Raw genomic sequence first — 25,913 nt, forward strand, 5'->3', positions numbered from 1 at the left:
GAGTGGATTCAGGGGCTGAGAGGCAGTGGGGTGGTGATGGTGAAGGGGTGGTTTAGCATGAAGAAAGCAGACAGTATGCTGCTGTGGTGAAGTGAGAATACAAGGAGCTGGAGGAGGATCCTAGAACACGGTAGGCAGTGGACACCGCCCACTTGAAGCTGGGGATCAAGAATTTACAAAGAGAGAAGACCAATCCTTCACCTTATTTTTCTCCAGCAACATTGCACTGCTGGGGGAAGGCATAGAGAAGCCAGGGGACGGGGTCCACTCAGGATGGAGATCTGTCCAGCTGGGTGTGACAGAGGAGATGGGCAGGAAAGTGGCAGGTATCTGTTAAGAGTGTGATGATGGGGCTTCCCTGGTGATCCAGTGGTGAAGAATCCATCTGCCAATGTGGGGATGCAGGTTCGATCCCTCGTCTGGAAAGATTCCACATGCCTTGAAGCAACTACACCAGTGAGTCACAACTACTGAGCCCACGAGCCTTGACTACTGAAGCCCATGCACCCTAGAGCCCGTGCTCCGCAACAAGAGAAGCCACCGCAACGAGAAGCCCCCATGCCACAACTACACAAAGCTGGACCACAGCAATGAAGACCTAGCACAGCCACACACACAAAAAATTAACTAATTAAAAAAAGGGAAAGTGATGATGTACTATGAATGCTAGAATTTAAGCTGGAAGAGGGAGGGAGGGGCTCTGAGCAAAGGCACCCGTGGTAACCAGGGATCAGCCGTAACCCCGTGGCACAGTGGGCAGCTGTGGGTAAGGAGCAGCATGTGGCCACAGTTCCAAAGTAAACTGAGGGTCCGCAGCTGGTCAGAGACCAAGATGTGCAGGAGAGTATGGACCACACAAGCTCAGTGCCTTGCCTCCAGGAAGAGGTCAGCTTTGAGACGGGGCCTCCAGAAGGCAAGCTCCACAGGGCAGGGATCTGTCTTGATCACCCCCATTTTCCCCAGAGCCTAGTGTTCGATAAACACTGTTGAGTATGAATGTCATTAAAACCTAATGAAGTAAAGGAAGGACAGAAAAGGACTGCGGCTCCCCTGCATGCAGGACACACTCTCCCCCCAAGGCACTGTGTCGTGGCCTGACCACAGTTGGTCCCCAAGGGAGGAAAGGCGGACCTTCCATACCGACTTCAGAAACAGGGGCGCCCGCTCATGGGGTGACAGAGCATCTGACATGGTGGGCAGAGGGCCGTGCTACAGTCACTGACAAGGGTTCTGTCCACTGACGCAGAGCAGGCAACAGTCATCAGATAATTCTGCTGCTTATTTCAAAATAACCACATTATTTCTTTCTTTAGATATCTCCATCTCTGCAAACCACTTCCTGGTCTGACTCTGGGTTCTTCGTTCAGGTGACCCACACTCAACACCTTCCTGAGAGAGACGTCTCTGCACCTCGGTGCTACATCAGGGCTCCCATTCTGCGCATCTACTCCTGAATTCATGCCACAACTTTCTCTCATTCACAGCAAAATTCCCGGGAGGATCCTTAACACCTGCCATCCCCAAGTCCTTGCTGCATTTGCTTGCAACCCACATTCCACTGGCATCATTTGCCAGGGTGACTTGGAGCTTTCTGGTGCCCAAATCCAGGGGTCACAGCTCCATTCCCCACCTGACTGAACCTCACAGTCACCTCCTGACTACGTCCTCTGAGGTAGAGAGAACAGTGTCACCCCTCCCCAAAAGAGTCACATTCAAATCACCAGCTCCTGTAAATACAGAAAAATTAAGCTGCCAATCAGCTGACCTTAAAATAGGGAAGGGACTCTGGACTGTCAGGGTGGACCCCATGGAGCCACAAGAGTCCTAACAACTGGAAGAGGAAGGCAAGAGGGGCTGGAGACAGGGAAAGAGATGTGACGACACGAGTAGGGTCACAGAGTCTGCAGTGATGGCTCCGTATGGGAGACAGGGGCCACAAGCCAAGGCATGTGAGCAGCCTCTGTAGATGGAACAGGCTAGGAAGTCTCCCCTGGAGCTCCCAGAAAGGAACGAAGCCTGCCCACACCTTGATTTCAGCCCAGGGTTGATTTCAGCCCAGGGGGACCCCTGTCAGACATGTGACCTACAGAACTCAAAGATGATAAATCTGTGCTGTTTTAAGCCACTAAATTTGTGGTGATTTGTTACAGTAGCAAACCGAAAACTGACGCAGTCCTCCTTGAGGCCCACCTTACCCGGTTCACCACTGCTCCCTGGCTCTCCACAGTCCTCCTGGCTGGCTCCTCCTGCTCCACCCAGGGCTTATCTCACCCCTTCTCCATCCATCTTTCACCCCCGAGTGATCTCACCCCGTCTAACAGCTCTCCAATTTATGTCTCCAGACAAGACCTCGCTCAGACTTCTAGACAGTGGCCTACTCGGCACAGCCACTGCAGTGTCTGAGAAACATCCCAAATCGATACAGCCCAAGAGAACTCCTGACACCCCTCCTTCAGCCTCCGTGGTCTCAATTATGAGCACCAACATCAATGCAGCAGCTGAGGCTGGAAATGAGGAATCCTTCGTGATGCCTGCTCCACCCCCATATCCAATCCCAAGAGTCCTAACACCTCCACCTCCAAAAGTCACCCCACTTTTCTCCTCCTCACGCTTCCATCGTCTCTCACCAAGATTGCCAATCACTGCAACAGCCTCGGACTGGTCTCCCTATCAGTCACAGAGCAGCCAGAGGACAGCTCTGCAAATAAAAAACCCACTTTAGACCTATCACTTCCTGAAAGTCCACCCTCCAGTGACTTCCGGTTACTCGAAAAATCCCAAGTGCTGGTGCCAACAAAGGACCTCAAGATCTAGCCCCTGCCTATCCCAATTTTCCCAGGTCCATTCTGTTCCAGCCACGTTGTTGTCTATTTTGTTTCTCAAACCAAATGCGTTCCTGCCTCGGGGCACTTGCACTTGCTATTCCTTCCGCCTAAAATATTCCCCCATATCCTCAAGCAGTTGTCCTCCATCATTCAGATCTCAGCTCAAATGCTCTAAGGAAGGCTAACCAACCCACTTCAAGTGCTCACAGCTGAGTATTCTGTTCTATTTTCCCCTGACAACTCTCTGAAATTCTTACATACTTACATGCTCAGGTATTGTCTTCCCTTCTAAACTATAAGCTTCATGACAACAGGAAACTTGTCTGTCTGGGAACCTCAGCATCCTCAACCAGTGCCTGGCACGTATTGGCCCTCAGAAACCTTGCTGAACTCATGAAGACATAAAACACAATGGAATACTAACACAAAATCAACAAATGTGATGTTGTGAATCACTGTCCAAAAGGTCTAAGATGCATACAACATGTTGGGAGAAAAGCCAGACTACAAAACTACCTGTACAGTAAACCCCCTGTGAGTTAACAAACAATAAAATACACGGCCACATCAGTAAGTAACATGTCTTCAGAGACATATATCAGAGAGCCGACAGTTTCTTTCTGATGGCAGGCTTTGGGGTGACCTGGCCTTCTTTCTTCCCCTGCTGAACTATGTGACGTGGAGGGTGGGGGGAGGAGTCCTCCCTCCTCCAGGCTTCTTGGTTCCACAGGAAGAGCTCCTCCATGGAGCACAGTCCTGCTTCCAGCCTCACTCCCACTCACACTGCACAAGGAGCAGTTTATCTGACACTGGGTGCCTCATTCCCGCCTCCTACCACTCAGGGAACAGCCTTCGGGGGCAGCTCCCATAGATCTGTTTGGCAACATCAATGACTATCACTAGGCAGGATGTCCAACTCAGGGACAACGTGTTAGCAGCACACTGGGTAGAGACCTAACCAGTATCTGCTGTTGGGCTCTGCATGTACTCATTCATTCAAGGAACAGTCACTGAACACCTGACATCATGCCCCTAAGATAACTCTAAGCTCCCAAGATCCATCCGTGAACAGAACGGGTGAAGACTGCTGTCCATCAGGACCTGACAGCCTAGCAGGGGCAGTCAGACAATACACAGTAAAAAGAAGTAGATTATACACTACATTAGATGACAATAAACGCTAACTTCAGAACACTTACATCTTACTATCCTCATTTATGAAATAAAAAATATATAATCACCACAAAGCAGGTTCTCTGAATTGTTTGAGAAATGGATTGTTAAAAATTACTGGAAAATGCTTAAATATAGAAAGTTTTAATTGATAATAATTAAATCATTTAACAAAAATGATTCTTAAATAAAACGAGTGTTAGGAAGTCTAAATTTTGCTCAACAGCACAAAAATAAAATAAAATTTTAACATGCACATTAACAACTGTCCTCTGATGCTGGGAAAGGGGAGCCTGTCACCACACAGTTTAAAGACATGTCAGGAAAAATGGGAAATGACTACACTCTGACCTCGATTTTATAGATCCTGCTTAATTTCCAGCTATTTTAGTGTATCCTTTCTCAGAAATGGGAAGCAGATGGCATTTTCCCCTTTCGATTCATTCTAAACTATTTAAAAGGCACATGTATTTCAGTGTTTTCCCCCTTCCTCTTTCAGGAAAAGCAGCCTTTCCTAAATAAGAACCCTGGGTCCAATGGGAAAGCATCCCTCCTGGCAGGTGCTCTGACAGACTCCAGTCTCCTACACAGAGCACTAAAACGGTGTGACTTCACGACACTGACTTGACCTTCTGTGTCGACGTCCCTGCCACCACAGGGATACTCCCTGACCTCTTTAAAAAAAAACTATCTCGGCATGAGCTACACACAGAAATGTGGTCTCTCTTTGGGGGCTTGGCTTCTTGAAAAACTCCTGTAGCTAGTGAGCGATTATGCAAGATTGATATACAAAGTCCATCACTTTCCTATACATCAGAAATGAACAAGTGAAATTTGAAATTTAAAACACAGTATTATTTATATTAGTGTACCCCTACCTCCCAAAAAAGGGAATTAAGCATAAATCTAACAAAATATTTACAAGAGCTGTAGGAAGAAAATTCCAAATCTCTGATGAATTAAATAAAAAACTAAATCAATGGAAAAGCAGTCCACGTTCACAGATGGGAAAACTCACTATTATCAAGATGTCAGTTCTTCTCAACTTGATCTCTAAGTTCAACACAATCCTAATCAAAATCCCAGCAACAGACTAATTATAACGTTTACAAGGAGAGACAAGAGACCTAGAGCAACCAACTTAATACTGAATGAGAACAAGAAAATCAGAGGACCGACACTATCTGACCTCAAAACTTACCACAAAGCTACATAATCAAGAAAGTGTCGGGCTTCCCTGGTGGCTCAGTGATAAAGAATCCACCTGCCGATGCAGAAGACCCACATTCAATCCCTGGTCCAGGAGGATCCCATATTCTGCAGAACAACTAAGCCCATGTGCCACAACTACTGAGCCTGTGCCCTAGAGCCGGGGAGCTGCAACGACTGAGCCCAAGTGCTGCCACTACCGGGGCCTGCACGGCCTAGAGCCCATGCTCCACAACAGAAGCCACCTCAGCGAGAAGCCCTTGCACTGCAACCAAGAGGAGCCCCTTCCTGTCGCAACTAGACAGAGTCCACTCAAAGTGATGAAGACCCAGCACAGTCATAAATAAATAAAATTATTCAGGCGGAAAAGAAAAAAACAGTATGGTACTGTCCAAAGAATGGACAAATAGATCAATGAAACAGAACTGAATTGAAAGCCCAGACACAGACCCAAATAAACATAAGCAATTGATCTTCGACAAAGGAGCAAAGGCAACACAGTGGAGTAGAGCCTTTTCGACACTTTCAGATAGTGCTGGAACTGGGCCACCAGGTACCCAAAAAAGGATTCAGATACAGGCCTTACATCCTTCACAAAAACCCAACTCAAAATGAATCACAGACCTCAGCATAAAATGCAAAACTATAAAACTCCTATTAGATAACACAAGAGAAGAACCAGAAGATCTTGAGTATAGCATTACAATACCAAAGCATTATCCATGGAAGAAATAATTGATAAGCCGGACTTAACTAAAAAGCTCTGTCCTGTGAAAGACAGTATCGAGAGAATGAAAAGACAAGCCAGAAACTGGGAGAAAATCCTTGCAAGAAACACCTCTGATAAAGGACCACTAGCCAAGGTAAAAAACCACTGTTAAAACTCAACAGGAGACATACAGATGGCAAGACTGTATATGAAAAGATACTCCACATAACCTGTCACCTAGGAAACACAGATTAAGACAACAGTGAGCTACCACTGTGCATCTATGAGAATGGTCAAAATCCAGAACACAAACAACACCAAATGTTGGTGAGGATTCAGAGCAAAAAGACCTTTCTTTCACTGCTGGTGGGGACACAAAACAGTGCAGCCACATTGGAAGACAGTTTGACAGCTTCTTACAAAACTAAGCATAGTCTTACCATACAATCCAGCAATTGCACTCCTTGGTATTTGCCCAAAGGAGTTGAAAACTTACGTCTATGCAAAATCCTGCACATGAATGTTTACATCAGCTTTATTCAAAACTGCCAAAAAGGAGAAGGAAATGGCAACCCACTCCAGTATTCTTGCCTGGAAAAATCCATGGACAGAGGAGTCTGGCGGGCTGAAGTCCATGGGATGACATGACTGAGCATGTGTGCATGAGGGTGGAGGGAGATGGGTTGGTAGCAATAAACTGGTAGAACTAAAAAAAAAAAACAAAAAGAAAAAAAAAACCTGCCAAAAACTGGAAGTAGCCAAAATGTCCTTCAGGAGGTGAATGGGTAAATGATCAGCAGTGCAGCTGGACAAAGGAGTATTACTTAGCACTAAAAAGAAATGAGCTACCAAGCCATAAAAAGACACAGAGGAACCTTAAGTGCCTATTACCAAGTGAAAGAAGCCAATCTGAAAAAGCTACATGTTTTATGACTCCAACTACTACATGACACTCTGGAAAAGGCAAAACTGCAGAGATAATAAAGAGATGAGCAGCTGCTAGAGGCAGGGAGGTAAAGGGGCAGGGTACAGACGACCGTCAGGGTGGCAAAACTAACCTCTATGAAACTACCATGATGGATGCACGTCACAAGTGTCTGTCCAAATCCACAGAAAGTGCAACACCAACAGTGAACCACAACATGAAGCATGAACTCTGGGTGATACTGATGTGTCCACGGAGATTCACTGCTTATAAAAAGGCATCCCTCTAGTAGGACTAATGCTGAAGCTGAAGCTCCAGCATTCTGGTCACCTGATGTGAACAGCTGACTCCCTGGAAAAGTCCCTGATGCTGGGAAAGACTGAGGGCAGAAGGAGAAGAAGGCATCAGAGGATGAGATGGCTGGATGGCATCACCAATGTAATGGACATGAACTTGGGGAAATTTTGGGAGATGGTGAGGGACAGGGAGGCCTGGAGTGCTGCAGTCCATGGGGTCAAAGAGAGTCAGACACGACTAGGGGACTATACAACAAGAACCACCAGTAGGGGATGCTGACAGCAGGAGAGGCTGAATGGGAGGGGGCAGGGCACCTATGGGAATTCTCCACACCTTCCACTCAATTTTGCTGTGAACCTTAAACAGCTCTAAAACTTAAATCATAATAAAAAGTAAACAGCAAAATCTAGGTGTGGCCTTCCAGGTGGCACTAAAGTTGGTAAAGAACTCATTTGCCAATGCAGGAGACCTAAGAGATGCAGGTTCGATCCTGGGAAGATTCCCCTGGAGGAGGGTACGGCAACCCTCTCCAATATTCCTGCCTGGAGAATCCCACGGATAGAGAAGCCTGGCGGGCTACAGTCCAGGAGGTTGCAAAGAGTTGGACACGACTGAAGCGACTTAGCAGGCATACACACACCTGGAGCCCCGCCCCTCAGACACCTGCTCCCACTGACTCAGGCTCAGGCGGCTTCCCAGTCTGGGTCAAGCTACTTTTCAGCTTTCTGGTTTCCTGGACATGGGAAACCTTTTTATCCCCAGAAACTCCACTGGAATCCCAGTAAAACGAATTCAGTGCTGAATGAAGCTGCCTTGGAATTGCACCCTGGTGGTACTTCGGCTGCCCCACTGAGGCACACACACCTGCTCCACTTTGTTCAATTCCCAGGGCTGGAGCTCCTCCCACTTTCCCCACTTCTCCCTAAATGGAAACTGCAAAGTCTTTAACTGTTACATTTATTTCAGCTCTGCACCCTTCACCAGACCAAAGGACACAGGCAGCCACTGAGAAAGCTTCAGGAAACCCACACAGCCTGCCCATAGAATTCTCCCTAACAGAAAACACTCTCCCAGAGACATAGTTATCTTTCATAACACTCACTCCAGCCCATCTGTGCTTTCTCATCCATCTAGAAAGGAGTTTCTTTTTGCGTCTGTTCCTTTTTCCCCCCCAGGCTTTTAAAAGCATTAAAACTCAGGGTGTCCCTGGTGGCTCAGTGGTAAAGAACCCGCCTGCTAATGCAGGAGACACAGGTTCGATCCCTGACCTGGGAAGACCCACATGCCGCAGAGCAACTAAGCCTGGGCGTCACAGCTACTGAGCCTGTGGCTCTAGAGCACAAGAGCTGCAACCACCAACGCCCACACACCTCAAGTCCATGCAACAAGAGAAGCTGCCACCACGAGGAGCCCGCACACCAATCCTAGAGAGGAGCCCCGCTTGCTGCAACTAGAGAAACACCTGCGCAGCAATGAACACTCAGCCCAGCCAAAAATAAAAATAAACAAAAGTCTTAAAACCAGAAAACAGGTTATTTTTTAGGAACGTCTTTTCAAATTTCCAACAGAATTTCATAATCGAATAATAACTCATCATTAGGAACATTTGATAGGTAATATTAAAAGGACTGGAAGGTGGGAGACAGGTAGGGAGGTTAAGTTAAGTAAATGCTGTCAGCTTTAGGGTGCCACTGCTTTCAGCTCTCCGGGCCAAACAGAGATGGACAGGGAATGGGGTAGAGACGATCCTTCATGTTTCCTCTTTCAGAAGAAAAGGTCACAAAAACTGGAGTATGAACAGAGGCCGCCTGCCCAGGTGGGGGCCAGCTCCACCAAGGCCAGAGGGACAGAAAACCCCCAACCTGCTGGGTGATGAAAATGTGGAATTGATGGAGGTGCACCACATGTGTACACACTACAGACCACTGAATGGTACACTTTAACATACAAATAAATGAAAGGATGATTAAGAATTAAAACAATAAGCAAACTCCCAAGCTCAGTGCTTGAGCCTCCAGAACTGGAGAATTGGGCTTCAGACAAATCTTTAAAGTTCTCAAAGCACAACCTCGCACCACCACCAAAGACACAAAAGAGGCCCAGAAGGCGTCTTACCTAAAGCGCAGCTGCATGGTGGCAGAGCCAAGACTATAACCTGTTTCCAACTGGCCAGTTCTGTATCCTTTCCAAGACATCGGTGATCCTTGCATTCAGTAAGGAATTTTTCATCTCAAACATTAACTCATAATCTGAAAAAGTAAAACCTACAGCAAATATATTCTAGCACACAAACTCACTGCTCAAGTCTGTGATTTGTAATTACAATTGCAGGGGGACCCAGTAGTGTCATTTAAGTTGTTCCTGGACTAATGAGGAAAACCAGAAGTGAACGTAAGACTAAATGATATATTTGTGCCAAGGCCTAACGACAGGCTTAGAGAAATGCTTGCTGAGCAAAAAAACAGTTTATGAATAGCTCGGTGCAGGAGGAGCAGGATAACTGCAGGACACACAGTGGTGCCATGTGCCAAATCCAAAAGACCCTGCCTGTGCTTGGATGGGACAGGGGTTAGGAGAGAATGGATACATGTGTAAGTATGGTGGAGTCCCTTTGCTGTTCAACTAAAACTACCACAACACTGTTAATCGGCTATATCCCAATACAAAGTAAAAATTTTAAAATAAAAATCAATTAAAAAAAAAAGAACCTGCCTGAGAACAGTCAGGACTATATTCACATTGCAAGAAACAATATAGATTTAGCAAAAACATCATCCACTGCATTTAACTAATGCTGTTATTATAAATTTTATTAGTTTTGTGGTTTCTTTTTATGTAATGTATATACTATTTGAGTTTTATATTCACAGAAGAACTCTAAGAATTAAAAAAATTATGCTGAGTTTCTTTGTTTTTCCACATTTCATTCATTCAACAAATATTTACTGAACACAGAGTATGGGCTAAATATTCTTTTGTGCGACATTCTGAAATAATATAATAAAAATAGTTTAGGTCAAACTGCATTGGGTCTACAGAAATTTTCTTCCTTTAAAGAAAAAACTTCTTTAACATCTTAGATTTTATAAACATTACTGGACTCTCTGCAGGTAAGATGTGCTTCTTTTACCGCTCCTCGAGGTCAAACCCATCTATATTGCTCTCTTCACCTGTCTCCCCTCATGGATGTGGGGGGATGCCCTGCCCCTAGCATTTCAATGTCTTCCCTCCCCCCCTTTGCTACCACCTCTGCTACCGCAACACCAGAGGACTGACACAGATTATCTGATGAATAGGCCTGTGCTCACATGGATCTCAGTATCTATCCATTTACTTCACACCACTAAGTTAAACAGAGGAATTATGCTTAACTGCTACAGAATGATCACATTTAATTTAAAATTTGCTACCACACACTGTACTCAAAAATCAAAGGCTGTCACTCTGAAAATATGGCTCTCTGTATGTACTGCTGGTCATACATGCATTTTCCTCCGTGTGTGTGTGTGTGTGTGTGTGTGTGTGTGTGTGTGCGTGTGTGCGCGTGTGTGTGTGTGCGCGTGTGTGTGTGTGCGCGCGCGCGCGCACATGCTCGGTTACGTGCAACTCTTTCCAACCCTATGGACTGTAGCCCACCAGACTCCTCTGTCAACTTAACCACAAAAGCCCTGCTTGGCCTCAAAGAATGATCTGGGACCAGTCAAACGCTTAACACTGCCAAAATCTCTCACTCACCTTTATAATCAAAAATGCTTTTCAGTTTAGTTTAAATGTGGGAAATATAAAAGAGTCTTAAATGGTCTCCAAAAAATGTGTGTCTATGTTTCAAAAAGATAATATGTAAGTACACTAGTACCTGATGCGAAGAGCCGACTCACTGGAAAAGAACCTGATGCTGGGAAAGATTGAGGGCAAGAGGAGAAGGGGGTGGCAGAGGATGAGATGGTTAGATAGCATCACCGACTCAATGGACACGAACTTGAGCAAATTCTGGGAGCTAGTGAAGGACAGGGAAGCCTGGCATGCTGCAGTCCATGGGGTCACAAATATTTAGTGACTGAACAACAAGTACATAAGTAAGACCAATAACTGCAAAAGCTGCAGCCCTCAATCTACAATTTTGTAAGTTATAGAGACAAAACTTTAAAATACAAAAGAATATATACCTTTACAAAAAAATGATTTTAAAAAAATTTAAAGGTGGGTTCTTGTTAAAATAATTGAAATGAAATATAATTTAATAATTTTCATAGTCATAAAGTCCATTTTTCTTACCTGAATATAAAAAGTTGGGGGGGGGCGGTATTCAGGATTTAAAAGACTAATTCTCTCCCTATAAAAGGCATTATACCCGAGGGTTTTTTCTTCTTCAGCTTCTCTGTATGTGGTATGATTCTATCAGTCTGTATGTGTACTGCTCCCTACACAGACATTTTTACCATTAAAAAAAAATGCATTTAATATGAAAATCTCTGAAGCTACCACCACAAACCTTTGCAGCACTTTCTTTAAGATCAATACAAACTTGAATTCTTTTTTGTTTGCTTACTCTAGAGAAACTTTGTGTTAGCGGAAAAACAAATGAAAGAGCATTAATAGTTCAAAAATAGCAGCACACAAAAATGATCTGAACATACTGAAGGAGAACATTTTCATTATAAAAGGTTCATGGTGCTGCATTAACTTCACTTTGGAAGAACGCCACTGGAAACGCAGATCCCACAAGGAGGGAATGCAGTAGTTATAGCTTAAGTCAAACAGCTAATTAATGACTAAACAAAAGAAATTTCAGTCTGGACAACATATATGGAGTACTAATATGTGTAATTAAGAAGTAGTCGTTTGGGCAATCAGAAAGTTGCATTAGCATAATTATTTCTGGCTCTGGGCCTTAAAATTATCAATATTAACTTAAAATGCAGAAATCTCGTAGCAGTTCACCTAATTATGTGAATACCAAAGTGATCATGAAATAAGAGTTGGTTCTCTAACAAATGTGCTCTGTGTTGAATACACTTTTTCCTGCCCAGGAAAAAAAAATCAAGTCTATCAGCCTGCCAGTTACACACAGGTACAGAATTTCTGTTTTTAATGTACTTTCTTCCTGACCTAGAGCCCACACATTAATATTCATTACTAAGAGTCAAAACTCCTTCTCTAACACAATCTACTACTTCTTCAAAAAAATTCTCAGACAAAAATACATTAAGTTTATGTATAATACTAGAAAATGAAAAATGAAGCAAATGAATAAAACAAAATGATAAGAAGTCACTAAACAGGGCAAGACCTTGGGGAAGTCTTATCTGAAACTGTTCTTGGAACAGAAATGCAGAAAGTATGGGCTCCAAGATCAGGGGATGAGCTTGGACTCCCAAGGCCACCATTTTCAGGTGCTTTATTTAACAACTCTGTGGTTCAAGTCTCCTCACATATATACCATGTAAGAATACTCACAAAACCTACCTCACAGGACTAGGTCAAGGAGTAAACGTGAAGATTTACGAAAGAACTCAACAGTGCCTAGCATACAGCAGACGTTCAATAAATGGTAGCTGCCATAATTATCATCATCATTATCATCTCCTGGGAAAAGAGTGTTTATGGCTGAGAAAGCATAAGCTAAAATTGACTTGTTTCTAGATACAACATTTATTTTGCAATTGCAAACAATATTCAAGAAGGGCAGGAGAGTTCACCTATCCCAATGAGTTAGAAAAAGTTAAAAGTGCTGAAGCAGGCCCTACAATCTCTTTTATTGCTAAGAGTCTTCCTTGTCAGTGACTTTCAGTTTTACCAAATTTGCACGTGAATCCACAATACTAATTTTACATTAACTCTTTTAAACCCAAAACTAAATTACACAATTGATCTGCCAAGTACCCTAATGTGGTTAAGGGTTATGGGTCTTTGATTAAAACCCTGAAAGACACACCACAGAATCAATGTTCCTGTGAATTAATCAACAACGTAGAAGAAATGAAGCTCAGAAAGAGACAGGCCCTGTCAAGAGTGCTATCGTGACGAAGTTATTTCACCCTTTTTACCAACAGCCCCTCATCTGCAAAAGGAAACATGCTGTGTGTCAACAGGCACAACCTTGTCTCCCTCTCTCAAGAGATGTACACACACCGTCAGAAGGTGGGCTTTCTCCAGTAACCAACCACAAGAGTGACCGCACAGGTGTGACGAAGGGCGCTTCTCCAAAGTACAGAGGAGTCAGATTCTACCCGGGACTTCAACTGTGCACACCCAGCAGAGAGAGAACAACACGGGTGACAGAGAAAGACGACAGCTGACATCTCATCCAAGCAACCCTGGCCGCCAGTCTCCTTGGCGAGCAGATGCTGTTCAGAGAGTGAGATGGAAAACACGCGTCGGCTGTGCTCACAACTGTGCTCGTGCAACATGCCCCTCTCTACGCGAGCGCCTGGTCCTGGCAAGTGGAAGCGACAGGAACGTCACGTGTGCACAGCACAGCTCCGAAACACCAGCTGACTCCCTCACGCGTCCTCCACCGAGACACGGTCGCCCCTTCCAACCAGAGGGACGCCACGCCCTGAGCCACTGGAGAGATTCCACAGGTCCTTAAGGCTGCCTGACCGTGAACCCACCTCACCCAGGAATCTGTGCCCTTCAGGGCTGAGTGGTGGGTGACATTAAGGACAGTAGGCTGACGGACAAACGAATTCTTTTGTTTTTATTACCCCAGTCAGGAAAAAAAGAAAAAAGGCCGGTAACCATCACCACATAACACCCTACAGAATTAACAACTGCTGTCTCTCTAAGACACCTCTATTTCTCCGGAAGCCAAAACTCAACAGAAAACAAAGCCAAAGTCCTCTACCCTTTGAATTCAGTTATCTCGTAGGAGTTTTCGTCAGGGTTGAGCTGACAGATCACTGAAGGCACCTCAGATCACAGGGGAAGAGGGTGGTGCCTTGGCCCCCACCAGCCGAGGCCCACCCCCCATGCCCCCAACCCCATGTTTTCAGCAGCAGTGACCACTCCTGCAAACAGCCCACAGCTCTGAGATCCCAGCCTCACACCGCACGGGTCAGAGGGGAACACACTTCAGTCACACTGGGACCAAAACCATGGTCTCCGAGGAGCTACCTGAGCTGAGGTTCTAGAAGAAAATGCAGAGCAACTTCTGACCTGCCTTTTAATCTGGTCCTCTCTAAAAACTCCTTATTGGGTATTTTATAACGTATCTAAAATAATCGTAAGGTGGAACAAATCAATAATTTAGAGGTAAACAAATATATGAAAGTTGAAGGCTGTGTTCAAAAGCTCCAAAAATGTTTTGAAACCACTGATCTAAATAATCTACCAACTAAATTTCTGACACTGTTACCTCCAGCTTTATAACTCTTAAGATCACTAATTTTAATTCACTAAGCAATTACTGGTTTCAACTATAATTTCAAGTCAAAGTTAAAATAAATTGCCGATTACATTAAAAATGTAATATTGAAAAAATTATATGCTTTGTTACATTTATAAATAAACCGAAACTGATGTATAATAACATAGCATCAAATCCTCTTTCAGGGATTACTAAGGAACATACTGAGTTTTTTAATATTTCATGACCTAGTTTTGACTTAGTGAATGGCTTCCAAATTGTATTATTTTGCTGACAGAGTAACGATCTATGATTAATTTCCAGCACATTTACTTTGTTTAAATGTCTAAAATGTCTGAAACAATTAATAGATGACTGAGTAAAACAACAAGCCTCTAAGCCAGCTGTTAGTCAAAGGTATCTCGTCTAAGGGGGGAAATATAGTTTATGCAAATAATCAATACATACATACCTTTAAAGTAGTTTAAAATCAGTTGAGACAAAACTATGAGGTTCTAGTGAATATTTAAATATATAAACTAGGATAAGTGAAGAGACTTTCACGTAACCTCTTGTAACAAAAACAAAAGCATTCTAGATCAGGAATTTGAGCAGAACAAATAAAGGTAAATAGGCAACACTATCTTCTTCTTGTATTTTAATAAAACGGAGCACCCAATACAGGGTAGGGTTTTGTTTTTTATAACTTGGAAGTAAATGCTGAACCAGCAATACAAACTGATTTAGACCAATTTTGCAAAACCAATGACCCCAGCCATGTGAACTAAAGAAACAGAATTCCCAGCCTGATGGACACAGACTCGTCTCATCACGTGAAATGGTATCACCCTAAACTGAAACAGATTTCAAAATAAAAAAGATGACCAAAAAAATCCACCTTTAATATTAAAACTTCCAGATTAAGATTAACAAAAAAAAAAAAAAAAACCCCATCATCCAAGAAGATAAGACTCTGACTCACTCTACTTCATCAACCTTCTAATTGGATATCAAATAAACAACCTACTACACAGCCTTCATTATTCATACAAATGCCTTTCGTTAACGTAAACCAGTTAATTCTCCATGCAAACTTTCTTCATCAGAGCGGACCAGAGCCATTTTGTTAATAAGAAGCCTGCCCTTCTCAATTCTACAGAAACTTCACATTGTCAAGACACTGCATGGTCTACGGAACACTGGGGCTGTTCCTCTATTCATGATAAGAACTAAGCTTTAATTGAGATGCAGATAAGAGTCAACCACCAAATGCAAGACACCATAATGCAGGAAAACACAAAGACAGAAACTCATGCCATCTTAGTAAGTCAGCGTGCACATTTGAGATTTTTCAATGCAGGCCAGGCAGATCAGAGATTGTTCAAAACAACATGTTGGTCTCTGTCAAATCCAGATGCAGTATTCTTCTCATTCACAATTTCCTAGTTAAGTATTTTGAATTTAAAGCTAACATACAGTAGTACTGCGCAAGATGACCTAGCAAGTTTGCCCTTAAAAAAATTAATACCCCTAGAAATAGAAATTTATCTACCTCATTAGTGTTCCATCGGTGCCTCTCTTTGGGTAAACTTGAACATTTCGGCAGACATTCAAGCAGCTTTTTCGGTAAAAAGATTTTTACATGACTACTATTGCTGTTCCCATGATCATCTATAAAGAAGAAAACAGTAAATTCAGAGAAGATAATAGAGAAAAGCTCCTTTTAAGTACACTGGCAAGGTCAGAAACAGCAGCTCAGTTTAGTCACTGGGAGACCAAGAGCATCACCCCTTAGTTAACAGAACTCACTGACACACTTTTCAGGTAGCTGGCAGCAGGACTGGTCAAGAGGCTCTACAAAGGATGGAGTTCTTGGCTCCATGGCAACAAGTGAACAGGGAATAGCCCAACAGCTGCCCAGAACCTGAGCATTGCTTTTAAAGGTGCTTTCACGAGGTTTCCATGGAGTACATCAAAATCACAAAATGACTTAACCTCACAAAACCTGGAAATCTTCTGTTAACCAGGTGGAAAAAGTTGTTACATTTTTTAGGAAAGAGGACTTAAAATATAACTACTTACTTTCTTGATAAACTAACGCTACTACTTCATCTTCTATAATACAAACGAGACTTCTCCTTTCCAAAGAAAAGTACAAATCTGATAAATCTAAGGAATTTCAACCTGCAGGTAGTAATACAAAGGCTGGACTTCCTAGCCTAAATTCTAAAAGCATATTTTAATTAATTTGAGTTATATATATATACATATCTATATAATTAATACATTTCATCAAAACGTAAATCTTCTAAATTAATGAGGGACAAGTTCAAGACTCTCAGACTAGATGGTATGTCTGACTACCTTTCCTTTATGTGTTATTTCATTCACTTATTTCTCTGAGTATTATTTCTTGTATTATTCCTGTAACAAAGTCCCTTTGCCTGGCTGCAAATTTCTTGCCAGGTTTGACACATTTGGGTCAAAGTTTCAAATTACCCACTCCAATTTTTTTTTTTTTTTTAAATGCCAAATGGAAGCTCAAATATCTAAAGGGTACAAGGCATAACTGGGTACTAAGGAGCAACACATTAAAATACTGAAGACTGACTTAGCTCCAGAAAGTCACGGTTGACATAACTCACTCTGATATTAGGTGAAAAAGGGCTCCCAGTCAGGAGCCCAGGATTCTGGCCCAGTTCTGCTGCTTTCTAATTGTGTGACCTTGGGTAAGTTACTTAATATTTTCCATTTTCCCAAATCAAGGAAAATGAGATAATCTCTAATTCTCCTCCAGGCACAGATCCCTACAGAATTTACTGTCACGTTCAGTAACTTTAAATGCCTTAGAGTTAAACAACCTTATATAGGCACAGAGGTTTATCAGTTGAGAATACTGAAAGTGAAATACAGTAAGTGTTTTTCCAATCATTTACTACAATTTTGTTTAGCACAGACTACTTTTTGAACATGTGAAAAACATAAAAGAATAAAAAATAATTTTACAGTCCTAATAAAATCTTCTCCAAACATTTTTCATCTGATTAACACATTCCTTCTCAAGGAAAAGATCTTAACAGGAAAATATTGGGCAAAGCCATAAAGTCTAAAAAAATTTACTGCATCATATGGAGATATTTTATAGGAAGGAACTTAAGAGTTTTAGCGTACTAAATCTTTTTTGGTCCATGAACTACACAACCAACTGAATTATAATGCATATCCTCTATTTCTAAAAGCAGTATAAAAAATTTGAAAAACTTAAAAAACTGACTGCTTAGAAGAATCCAAAATTTTAATTTAACAGCAAAATAAAATTAAAACTTTAAAAAAGAAAAATCTTGCTATGAAACTAAAAAAGAAAGTGTTTAAAAGTTCATAGAAAGTTCGTATGAATTACGCACTATAAAACCTTTGCAATTTTATGTGCTTATGCATGCTCCCTGCACTTCATCCTCCCAAGGGAGGTGCCATGGGCCATAAAACTTGAAAGCACAGAATTCCAAATCACATGAGCCTTCACCTCCCTTCTCTCTTCCCCTAAAGTGGTTTTACTCTGCTTTTTAAAAATCTCCCATGATGTGTACAATCCTGAAAATAGAGGTGATATTCTAACATCTATACTCAATTCTGATATTTACCAATTACAGGGTAACCTTTTATGAAAATGGCTCTATGCTACTGTAGGCTTACTTTGAATTGTGTATGACGAGCCTCAGCTCTGAAAAAACTGTTCAAGTGTAATTCTGACAATGAAGAGAACATTAAACCCAAGTTTCTAGTTCTATGTTTGTGATCATAACCTGATGTTAATTATCTGTCCTTTTAGTCTCCTTGAAGAACCCCACTGTCCTGGGGCACAGAAAGCATATGAGAGAGAGAGAGAGAGAGAGAGAGAGAGAGAGAGAGAGAGAGAGAGAGAGAGAGTGTGTGTGTGTGTGTGTAGACAGAGACAGAGGAAGCACTCTTTTTAACAACACACCTAACTGCTAGAGAAAAGGCTTCCATCTTCTACTCTGATACAAAATCAGGCAGTGGTGAATGGGCCCACAGGCTTTTAAAGAGGAAAAGGAGAGTGGCTGGGTAAGCACTGTCTCAGTCGAGATTCTAAATTTAGCACTTTATGGAGCTGTGCAGCCATGGGTTCAAAAGGAAGAGAAGTATAACAGGCCAATGGGTTCCCCTTAATCAGTTTTTAAACTGTGCTGTTTCCAGAATTTCAGGTTCACGCTAAATATAAATTAGATGTCTTTAAGAAACATAACGATGGGTATATTTTCCCACAGTGCATTATGAAGATGGCAACTTTAATACTAGGAAAAGAATATCAACAACTCCAACAGCCAAAACGTTAAAACTCATGTTTTCAATTTCTCTAGTTAAAGTGGGATAAAGAGTAACTCTGCTTTCACATCAGAAAAGAACTGCTCACATGGCTATATTGTGTTTTTTAATTAAATGTTGCTTTTTAATGTTTTTGGAGTAACTATAATTGATATAATAATTAGACAAAACATGTACCAGATATTAAATTCTTGTCTCAGTTCAAGGATTCCAACAGATCTTGAGTAAAACTGAAAATAAGCTATACAGTGGTTTCAACTGCATCTCAGTATTTAAACCCAAAGAGTAAAACTCTGACACTGCAAAATGGAAGTGTCAACCAAATACAGTAGAACATTTCATTATCATTATCTTGCAAAATCTGCGTGTATGATATATGACTTTACAAAATCATTTTCTAACCTACTTCACAATAAAAATAACCAGTGAAGCTCCTGAAATTGACAGATGATTTGTTTGGCTGACAGCTATAATTCTAGAGAATGAACCACTCTTTCCAGTCAACTTTCAAATATTTTCCATATAATAATTTTAGAGGCATAGTATAACTCAACTGGAACTTTCTAAAATGTTCAAGAAAATTCATTCACTTAGTTAATTAGGCAAAACTTATTTTCATGGTTTATTTCTAAATTTGAGATTTCACATTACCAAATCCTTCATTTAAATACAAAGAAATGTATTTGACCTTTTCCTTGGAACACATTGTTGACAGCTGCAAGGTAAGTCATAACTGTATTAACTCTAACCTGGAAATGATGCATCCATTTTATTTTGATTCATAATTAATAAAAATTAAATAATTTTGGTTTTTTGAATAATTATAAACTGTTATTCAATCAAGTTGATGATGATTAACCTCTCAACCTCTAGAACAAACTGTTCAAAATAAGTTGGCCTAACGGTGTATCAAATTGCTAAATCTTACTGGAAATATATTTGATCAACAACTTGGAGTGGTAAAATTAAATGGAAGCTCTACAATTTTCTGTTTAGCTCTAATTATTATGTGCTTAGATTTAATTAGTAGGATAGGAACTGATTCAGGAAAACATAAGCGCGTATTGTTAAATTCAAGTCAGCACAGAGCTCACAGCAGCAAACACTGCCATTACTGACCTAAGACCTGCAAATCACTATTCATCCAAAGTAAATATTAATTAAGCACCAACTATGTGCCAAGCATGGGTATGATTTCCTCTTATTCCTTCCAGAGAAATTCTCCAAAATGAATTAAAACCAGTTGTCATTATCCAAAGGATGTTTTAAAGGCTAAAAAAAAAAAAATTTTTTTAACAGAAATATGTAACTCATTTTGCTATTTCACAACCCCTTTCCTCTTCTTAGAGTGGGTGTGATCATCCAATTTTACCCTTTCCATTTTCAGGTGGCCCAGACACCCTCTCCCTGCCAATCACACTACCAAACCTCTGACCCGGGTTCAGGTCAGCTCAGACTCAGGTTTAATAAACTCCTCTAACTGAATTTACATTTTCAACCTAAGAACATGTAGGCGGGGGCAGATAAAGTGGGGGAGGTCCAGTAGCCTTGAGACCAACTGCCATCAATTTGGGTTTGGGGCATCCTCTCCTGCTTCATTCCATTCAATTTCCATTTGAGCCGCACGTGATCAAGTACATTTATTTTCTACTGTTTATGAGGGAGCAGACATTTGTGAGACTCTATATCAGGCATCCAGAAAGGATTTTACATTAGACTCTCTCGATGAATCCTCGCAATAACCCACCTGGGCATAATTACCCCCATTTTACAGATGAAGAACCTGAGGTTCAGATTAATTTGCCCAAGATCTACAGCTAGTAAGTGGCTCACATGGGATTCAGACATGACCTCTGGTTTTTCTACAATACCACAGGCTCCAACTCTATGGAATTTGACACTAGAATTCCCAAATTGTGGTATTTTAGGATAGCTAGCATTTGCAGAATGCTCTGAGTTTCCCACGTGATTAAACTCTCTTCCTTTTTTAATCCTCACAGAAACTGCGAGGGGAGTTTTGTTTTGCTGCCCTCAGAAGGATTAAGTAACTCATCGAAGATCACACAGCAAGTTTAAGGCAGAACCCAGGTCTTCTCACTGCTGACCCCAGGCCTTCCTGCACTAGTGATGGGGCCACTCTCGCTGCCACGCCCACCCCTTCCTGTAAGTCAAAAGCTTGCGAATCCTACCTTCTAGAGGTGGCACGGTGTTGAGAACACAGTAGGTGCTAGTTCCGCAGAATACACTTTGGGAAACGCTCTAAGGAAACAGAAAATAAAATGTAAAACTAATCTTTGAAAAAGATAAACACTGGCTCTTCTGTGATATTCCTGCCAAGTATGCAAAACCTGAATCTAATCATGAGGAAATATCGGACAAATCCAAATTGAGGAGCATTCCACAAAATGACTGTCCTGGAAACTAAGAGCGGCAAGGTCATGAAAGTCAAAGAGGACTGAGAACCCTTCTGGATTCAAGGAGGCTGGGGAGACAATGAAGTGCAACCTAGGGTCCCACCGGGCCTCGCTCTACCAGGTCAGCACCGGGTCAACCAGCACCACGGGCAGAGCTCAGAGGATTCGACAGTTCAGACGCCTGGATGTTCATTCCTGATTTAGATTCCTGTATTGTGGTGATGGAAGAAAATGTTCTTGCTTGTAGGAAACACGTAATAAAAGATCTGACGCTGACAGAACATACCAGCAGCTTACTCTCACACAGTTCAAGAGGGAAAAGGTGTCCTTTGCGCACTATATCTGTGATTTTTCTGTCAGCTTAAGAGTGTTTCAAAATATAAAACACATGTATGTGGAAAAAGACACATACTGGAACCTATATTACCTGCATAGTCTTTTAAGAGGGAGCAAACATATGTGCTATAAGTAAGGAAACTGATACGAAGAACCAATGCCATTTCATTCTGCAGCTCAGTCAACATTCAACATTATTACCACTTCCCAATAGTAACCCAAACCCAACCCAGTCGAAAGGATGGATCTATGCATGCCCACCAGCAGCACGGCGGGGGGATGAGTCAGGAAGAAGCTAGAGGGCCAGGTCTCTGCCCTCAGGCTGCCGCAGGTAGATAAAATTAAAGCTTTCAAATAAAAACCTACCCCATAGTAACTTAAAAAAAGGGGTGGGGGATTTCTTTCAGTCTTGCCAGCCAATTATTTGGGGTCCTTTTTTGTTCAGCTGCAGTATTAAATAAATTTCTAGACTATTCCTCCAGCACTATAAACCACAGATTTATATACCTAGAAAACCAAAGCTAGTTCAACAACCACCCTCAACATTTTATGTTCAAAATAGAAAAAGCTCAGTTCTCTCACTTACTAGCTGTCCCTAGGAAAGTAATTTAACCTCTATGTTACTTCATCAAAAAAAAGAGTACAGAAGATAACTCTATCCCCCAACTGAGGGTCGCTGGAAGAAATGGATGGGGTAATGCATATGGTAGTGCTTTAGATTCAAAAGTACCACTCAAATATAAAACACTATTGTTACTATGGTTCGTAAGTATAATCTACAAAAATGCAAGCATTTTCTGAGAATAAACTCATAACTGCCTGGATTTTTTGTGCCACGATGAGGGTTGAAATCTGACTAAACTTACGTCTGTGAATTTCCAATTTTCCTCCCCATCGACAGTGAGCAAGTGCTTCAGCACAGAACAAGTCTTTCTCCACACTGTAACCCCTAGCTATCTGGATAACCATCAGTTCCCAATTATTTATTTCTTGTTTCTGGAAAATTCTTGTTCCAGGACTTTTACTGTCTTCCTTCTGCCTGATTTAATCAATAATGATAGCTACTGATCAGCAATCTAGGCCTGAGGATTGCTGTCCCTATGAACCATGGACTAACTTCAGAATTCACGTTCCTTTGAAAAATTCAACATTAGTCTCTCCCCTGACCCCCCAGTGTGGAATTCTAGGCTTCCCGCAACATCCGTGGGCGTCACCAGCAGCAGCCTTCTCATCACAGTAACACAACATCTCATCTTAATGTGGTTTCCAAATGGAAACTGGAAATTTTACCATGTTAAAAAAAAAGTTTTACATTCAAGGCTTAACGTTTTCTGACTTTCTATTATCAAGGGGGAAAAAAAGACAGCTCAGGTTTACCACCAATCATGACATCTCACAAAAGTTTTCAAAACCACTAATGGACAGAGGAACACATTAATGAATAGCTTCATAAGAACTTTTACACCTGACTTCAGAGTCTGATGACAGGTAAATGTGTGGTAAGATATACTGAATAACAAATTGAAAGAAATGAACACTAAAAACAACAAACAACATACGGAACAGAAATATCAAGAGCAACCAACCATGATTTCTCAACAGTGCTACCACAACAAACGAAGTCTTAATAGTTAATTTGACCAGGAAAGAAACTTACTCAACCTGAGAGTGAAACTGAATGTCATCCTAACCTCAGAAACACAATGTTCTCAAAGCAAACAAGGCAAAACAAGCTAACTCACATAAGCAATGGCTGCCTTGCAGTAAGCACCCAAGGGCCAGATCTGAGCTAGGTCCTGTCACGAGACCCCTGAGGTCTATTTCTAGACCTAGCTCTGGAAGGGAGGGAGGAGGGTCTGTGGGTCTGTAGTTCTGAGCCCAGGACCACCACCCCCCAGACGGGCCTGGGGGAGACAGTCAAGCTCCCCGTGCACAGGACAAAGGGGGTGGGGAAACAACGCCAGCCCTGGGCTCCGGTCTCCGTGCTGCCCTGGTGCTGCCCCCGCAGGCTGGCTCTGAAGTCTGATCAGTCACGCACACACCCCTGCCCCCTGTTCCTCGGGAGCCTCTCCCACCCCAACCTCTGACACAGGTGAGCGGCCAGACTGGTGCCACCTGAACAAGCTGTGCTTCTCTCCAGATGCACTCCTCTTTATCTCCTTCCAGGAGCCCCACACCTACTAAGGGAGCACCTCACACGCACCAGACACCGTCCTGGGAGCTGGGACCCAGCAGTGAACAAGAGGAATCAAGATCTGTCCCATGGAGTATCTGCCAATGGGAGAGGCAGGTGGAGAGTGGGATAAGCACTGTGAAGGAATAAAATGGGGTGATGCAGAACGACGAGGAACCGGGTATGGGACGCAATATGAGGAGGAACCGGGTAAGGGATGCACCACGACGAGGAACCAGGTAGGGGAAGCGCCACAATGAAGAGCCGTGTAAGGGACGCACCACGACAAGGAACCAGGTAGGGAAAGCTCTGCTCTGAAAGCATATCCACCTGTGGGTCGAGGGAACTACCCGATTAGAGCATCAGGAAACCCTGACTTGCGCACTTACTAGACTGAGTGGCTCTCAGCATGGCTGCAATTCAGTCATGGAGAAAGATTTTTAAAGTTCTGGTGCCCAGGCTGCAATTCTGACCATGTAATGCACAGGGATGGAACCCAGGCAGCAGTAATTTTTAAAGGTTTCCAAGTGATCCCAAGATGTATCCAGGGATGGGAACCACTAAGATCAACAGCTATGTGAGTTTTCTCCAGAGAGAAGTGGGAGGGTGACCTTGAGCAGGGCATCTCCACTGCAATGCACATGTGGGTCATCTGAGGATCTCTCGGGTTCTGACTCACGGGTCTGAGTGTGCCTGACACTGTGCCTCTAGGAAGGCCCCATGACTCATGGCCACACCTGGGCTATCAGGAACTAGATGATCGGAAAGATCAGGAAATAATCTAATAAAGATCCTTCCAGTCCCAACACTTCAGATGGCACAATCCCATCAATTCTTAACGCCTGCAAAAGGACTCTCGTCTGTGGACACAAACTCTAATACAAAACTGTATCAGGAAAGTCATGCACCAGAACCAAAGCAAACTACAGGGATGGTCACTCAGTTGAGTTCAGGGTCCAGAGTCTGCCAGGAGCACCCAAGAGAGGACAGAGGAGCTCCTGAAAACACACTCCCTGCCTTCAAAAAGTACATTTAACTGGAGACAATGGTAAAAAGAAAAAAAAATAATGAAATAATACATGATTTATTAAAGGCTGAAGTGAATCGATAACTGTGGAAAACCAGTAACTATCTGTGTTTCCAGCACAAACTCTTCAGGGGCATGGAATATGCTTTATCATTTTTGTCTCCCTTCAGAGAACCTAGGTCAGTGTGTTACACATAGCTACATTTATTTTATATATTTACATATATATACACAAACACACACACTATATATGGTTCTGGATGATGGAATAAATGAAACAAAATGCTATATAACAAGAAATGATAAGTGGCTTTTGGACAGAGAAGCGGCATGATGAAAACTGTATTTACAGTTCTTTGAAATAAGCACTGGCAATGTTTAAGACTCTACAGAGTCTCTTTAAAGCCAACTGAGGACCCACAGAAAGGCCACACTGAATGCAATAAACCAGTTGTATCAATTAAAAGTGACACGTCAAGATATTTGCCATGGTGTTTTAAAACTGATTCTTGAAATTTACCGATCATTACATATGGCGTGACATATAAATAATCAAAATGAAGGCAGAGTCCAAAATTCTCAGCACCTTTACTAGACTCACCAGTTTTGCCTAGCATTGTTAGGCAGGCTAACTCTTAGAACGAACTGTATCATGGCTCAAATACCATAAATATTTACTTCTTGCTCGTGTAGAGTCCACAACAGTAGGTCAGAAGGCAGCTCTCCCCCCAGCCATGGCTCTGGCCCCAGATCTCCTTCCATCCTAGGCACGAGCCTTCCTAGTTCACTGGGCTCTTCTGCAGCAGTCAGCAGAGAGGAAAGGGCACGGAAATCCTGCGGAGGGAGGGCCCTGGGGCCAGGCCTGGAAGTGGCCCGCTTCTTGGCTCTCATGCCATTGGCTAGAATACGGCCACTAAGCCACGCCTGACTGTAAGGGAGGCTGGGAGAAGAGGTCTGGCTACCTGCCCAGGAAGAGGAGACTGGTTTTGTGATCAGCTCGCAGACTCTACCACAATGCCATTTGTAATTATTTTTTTAATTACAGAAGAGTCAGTCCTCTCAAAAATGCATTCTGAACCTATCACCTCCACCTTTAATCCCTAAAGTCATTCAGCATCTAAACCCCAATCTAG

At 42.5% G+C, this 25,913-nt stretch overlaps 1 protein-coding gene across 1 annotated transcript in view; it reads right to left on the reverse strand.

The window, feature by feature from the left end:
* The window catches only part of CAMTA1 (calmodulin binding transcription activator 1), a 943,590-nt gene extending 918,012 nt beyond the window's left edge, over nucleotides 1-25,578 (reverse strand). The window contains exons 1-3 of the mRNA XM_065935842.1: nucleotides 25,459-25,578; nucleotides 21,020-21,089; nucleotides 16,039-16,157 (exon numbers count right to left, since the gene is read on the reverse strand). Of these exons, the coding sequence (XP_065791914.1) occupies nucleotides 16,039-16,157; nucleotides 21,020-21,089; nucleotides 25,459-25,542 (273 nt within the window). The 5' untranslated portion in view covers nucleotides 25,543-25,578. The remainder of the gene's footprint in view (nucleotides 1-16,038; nucleotides 16,158-21,019; nucleotides 21,090-25,458) is intronic.
* Nucleotides 25,579-25,913: the final 335 nt, after the last annotated feature.

The sequence above is a fragment of the Muntiacus reevesi genome, chromosome 5 (assembly GCF_963930625.1).
Source record: "Muntiacus reevesi chromosome 5, mMunRee1.1, whole genome shotgun sequence".
Classification (NCBI taxonomy): domain Eukaryota; kingdom Metazoa; phylum Chordata; class Mammalia; order Artiodactyla; family Cervidae; genus Muntiacus; species Muntiacus reevesi.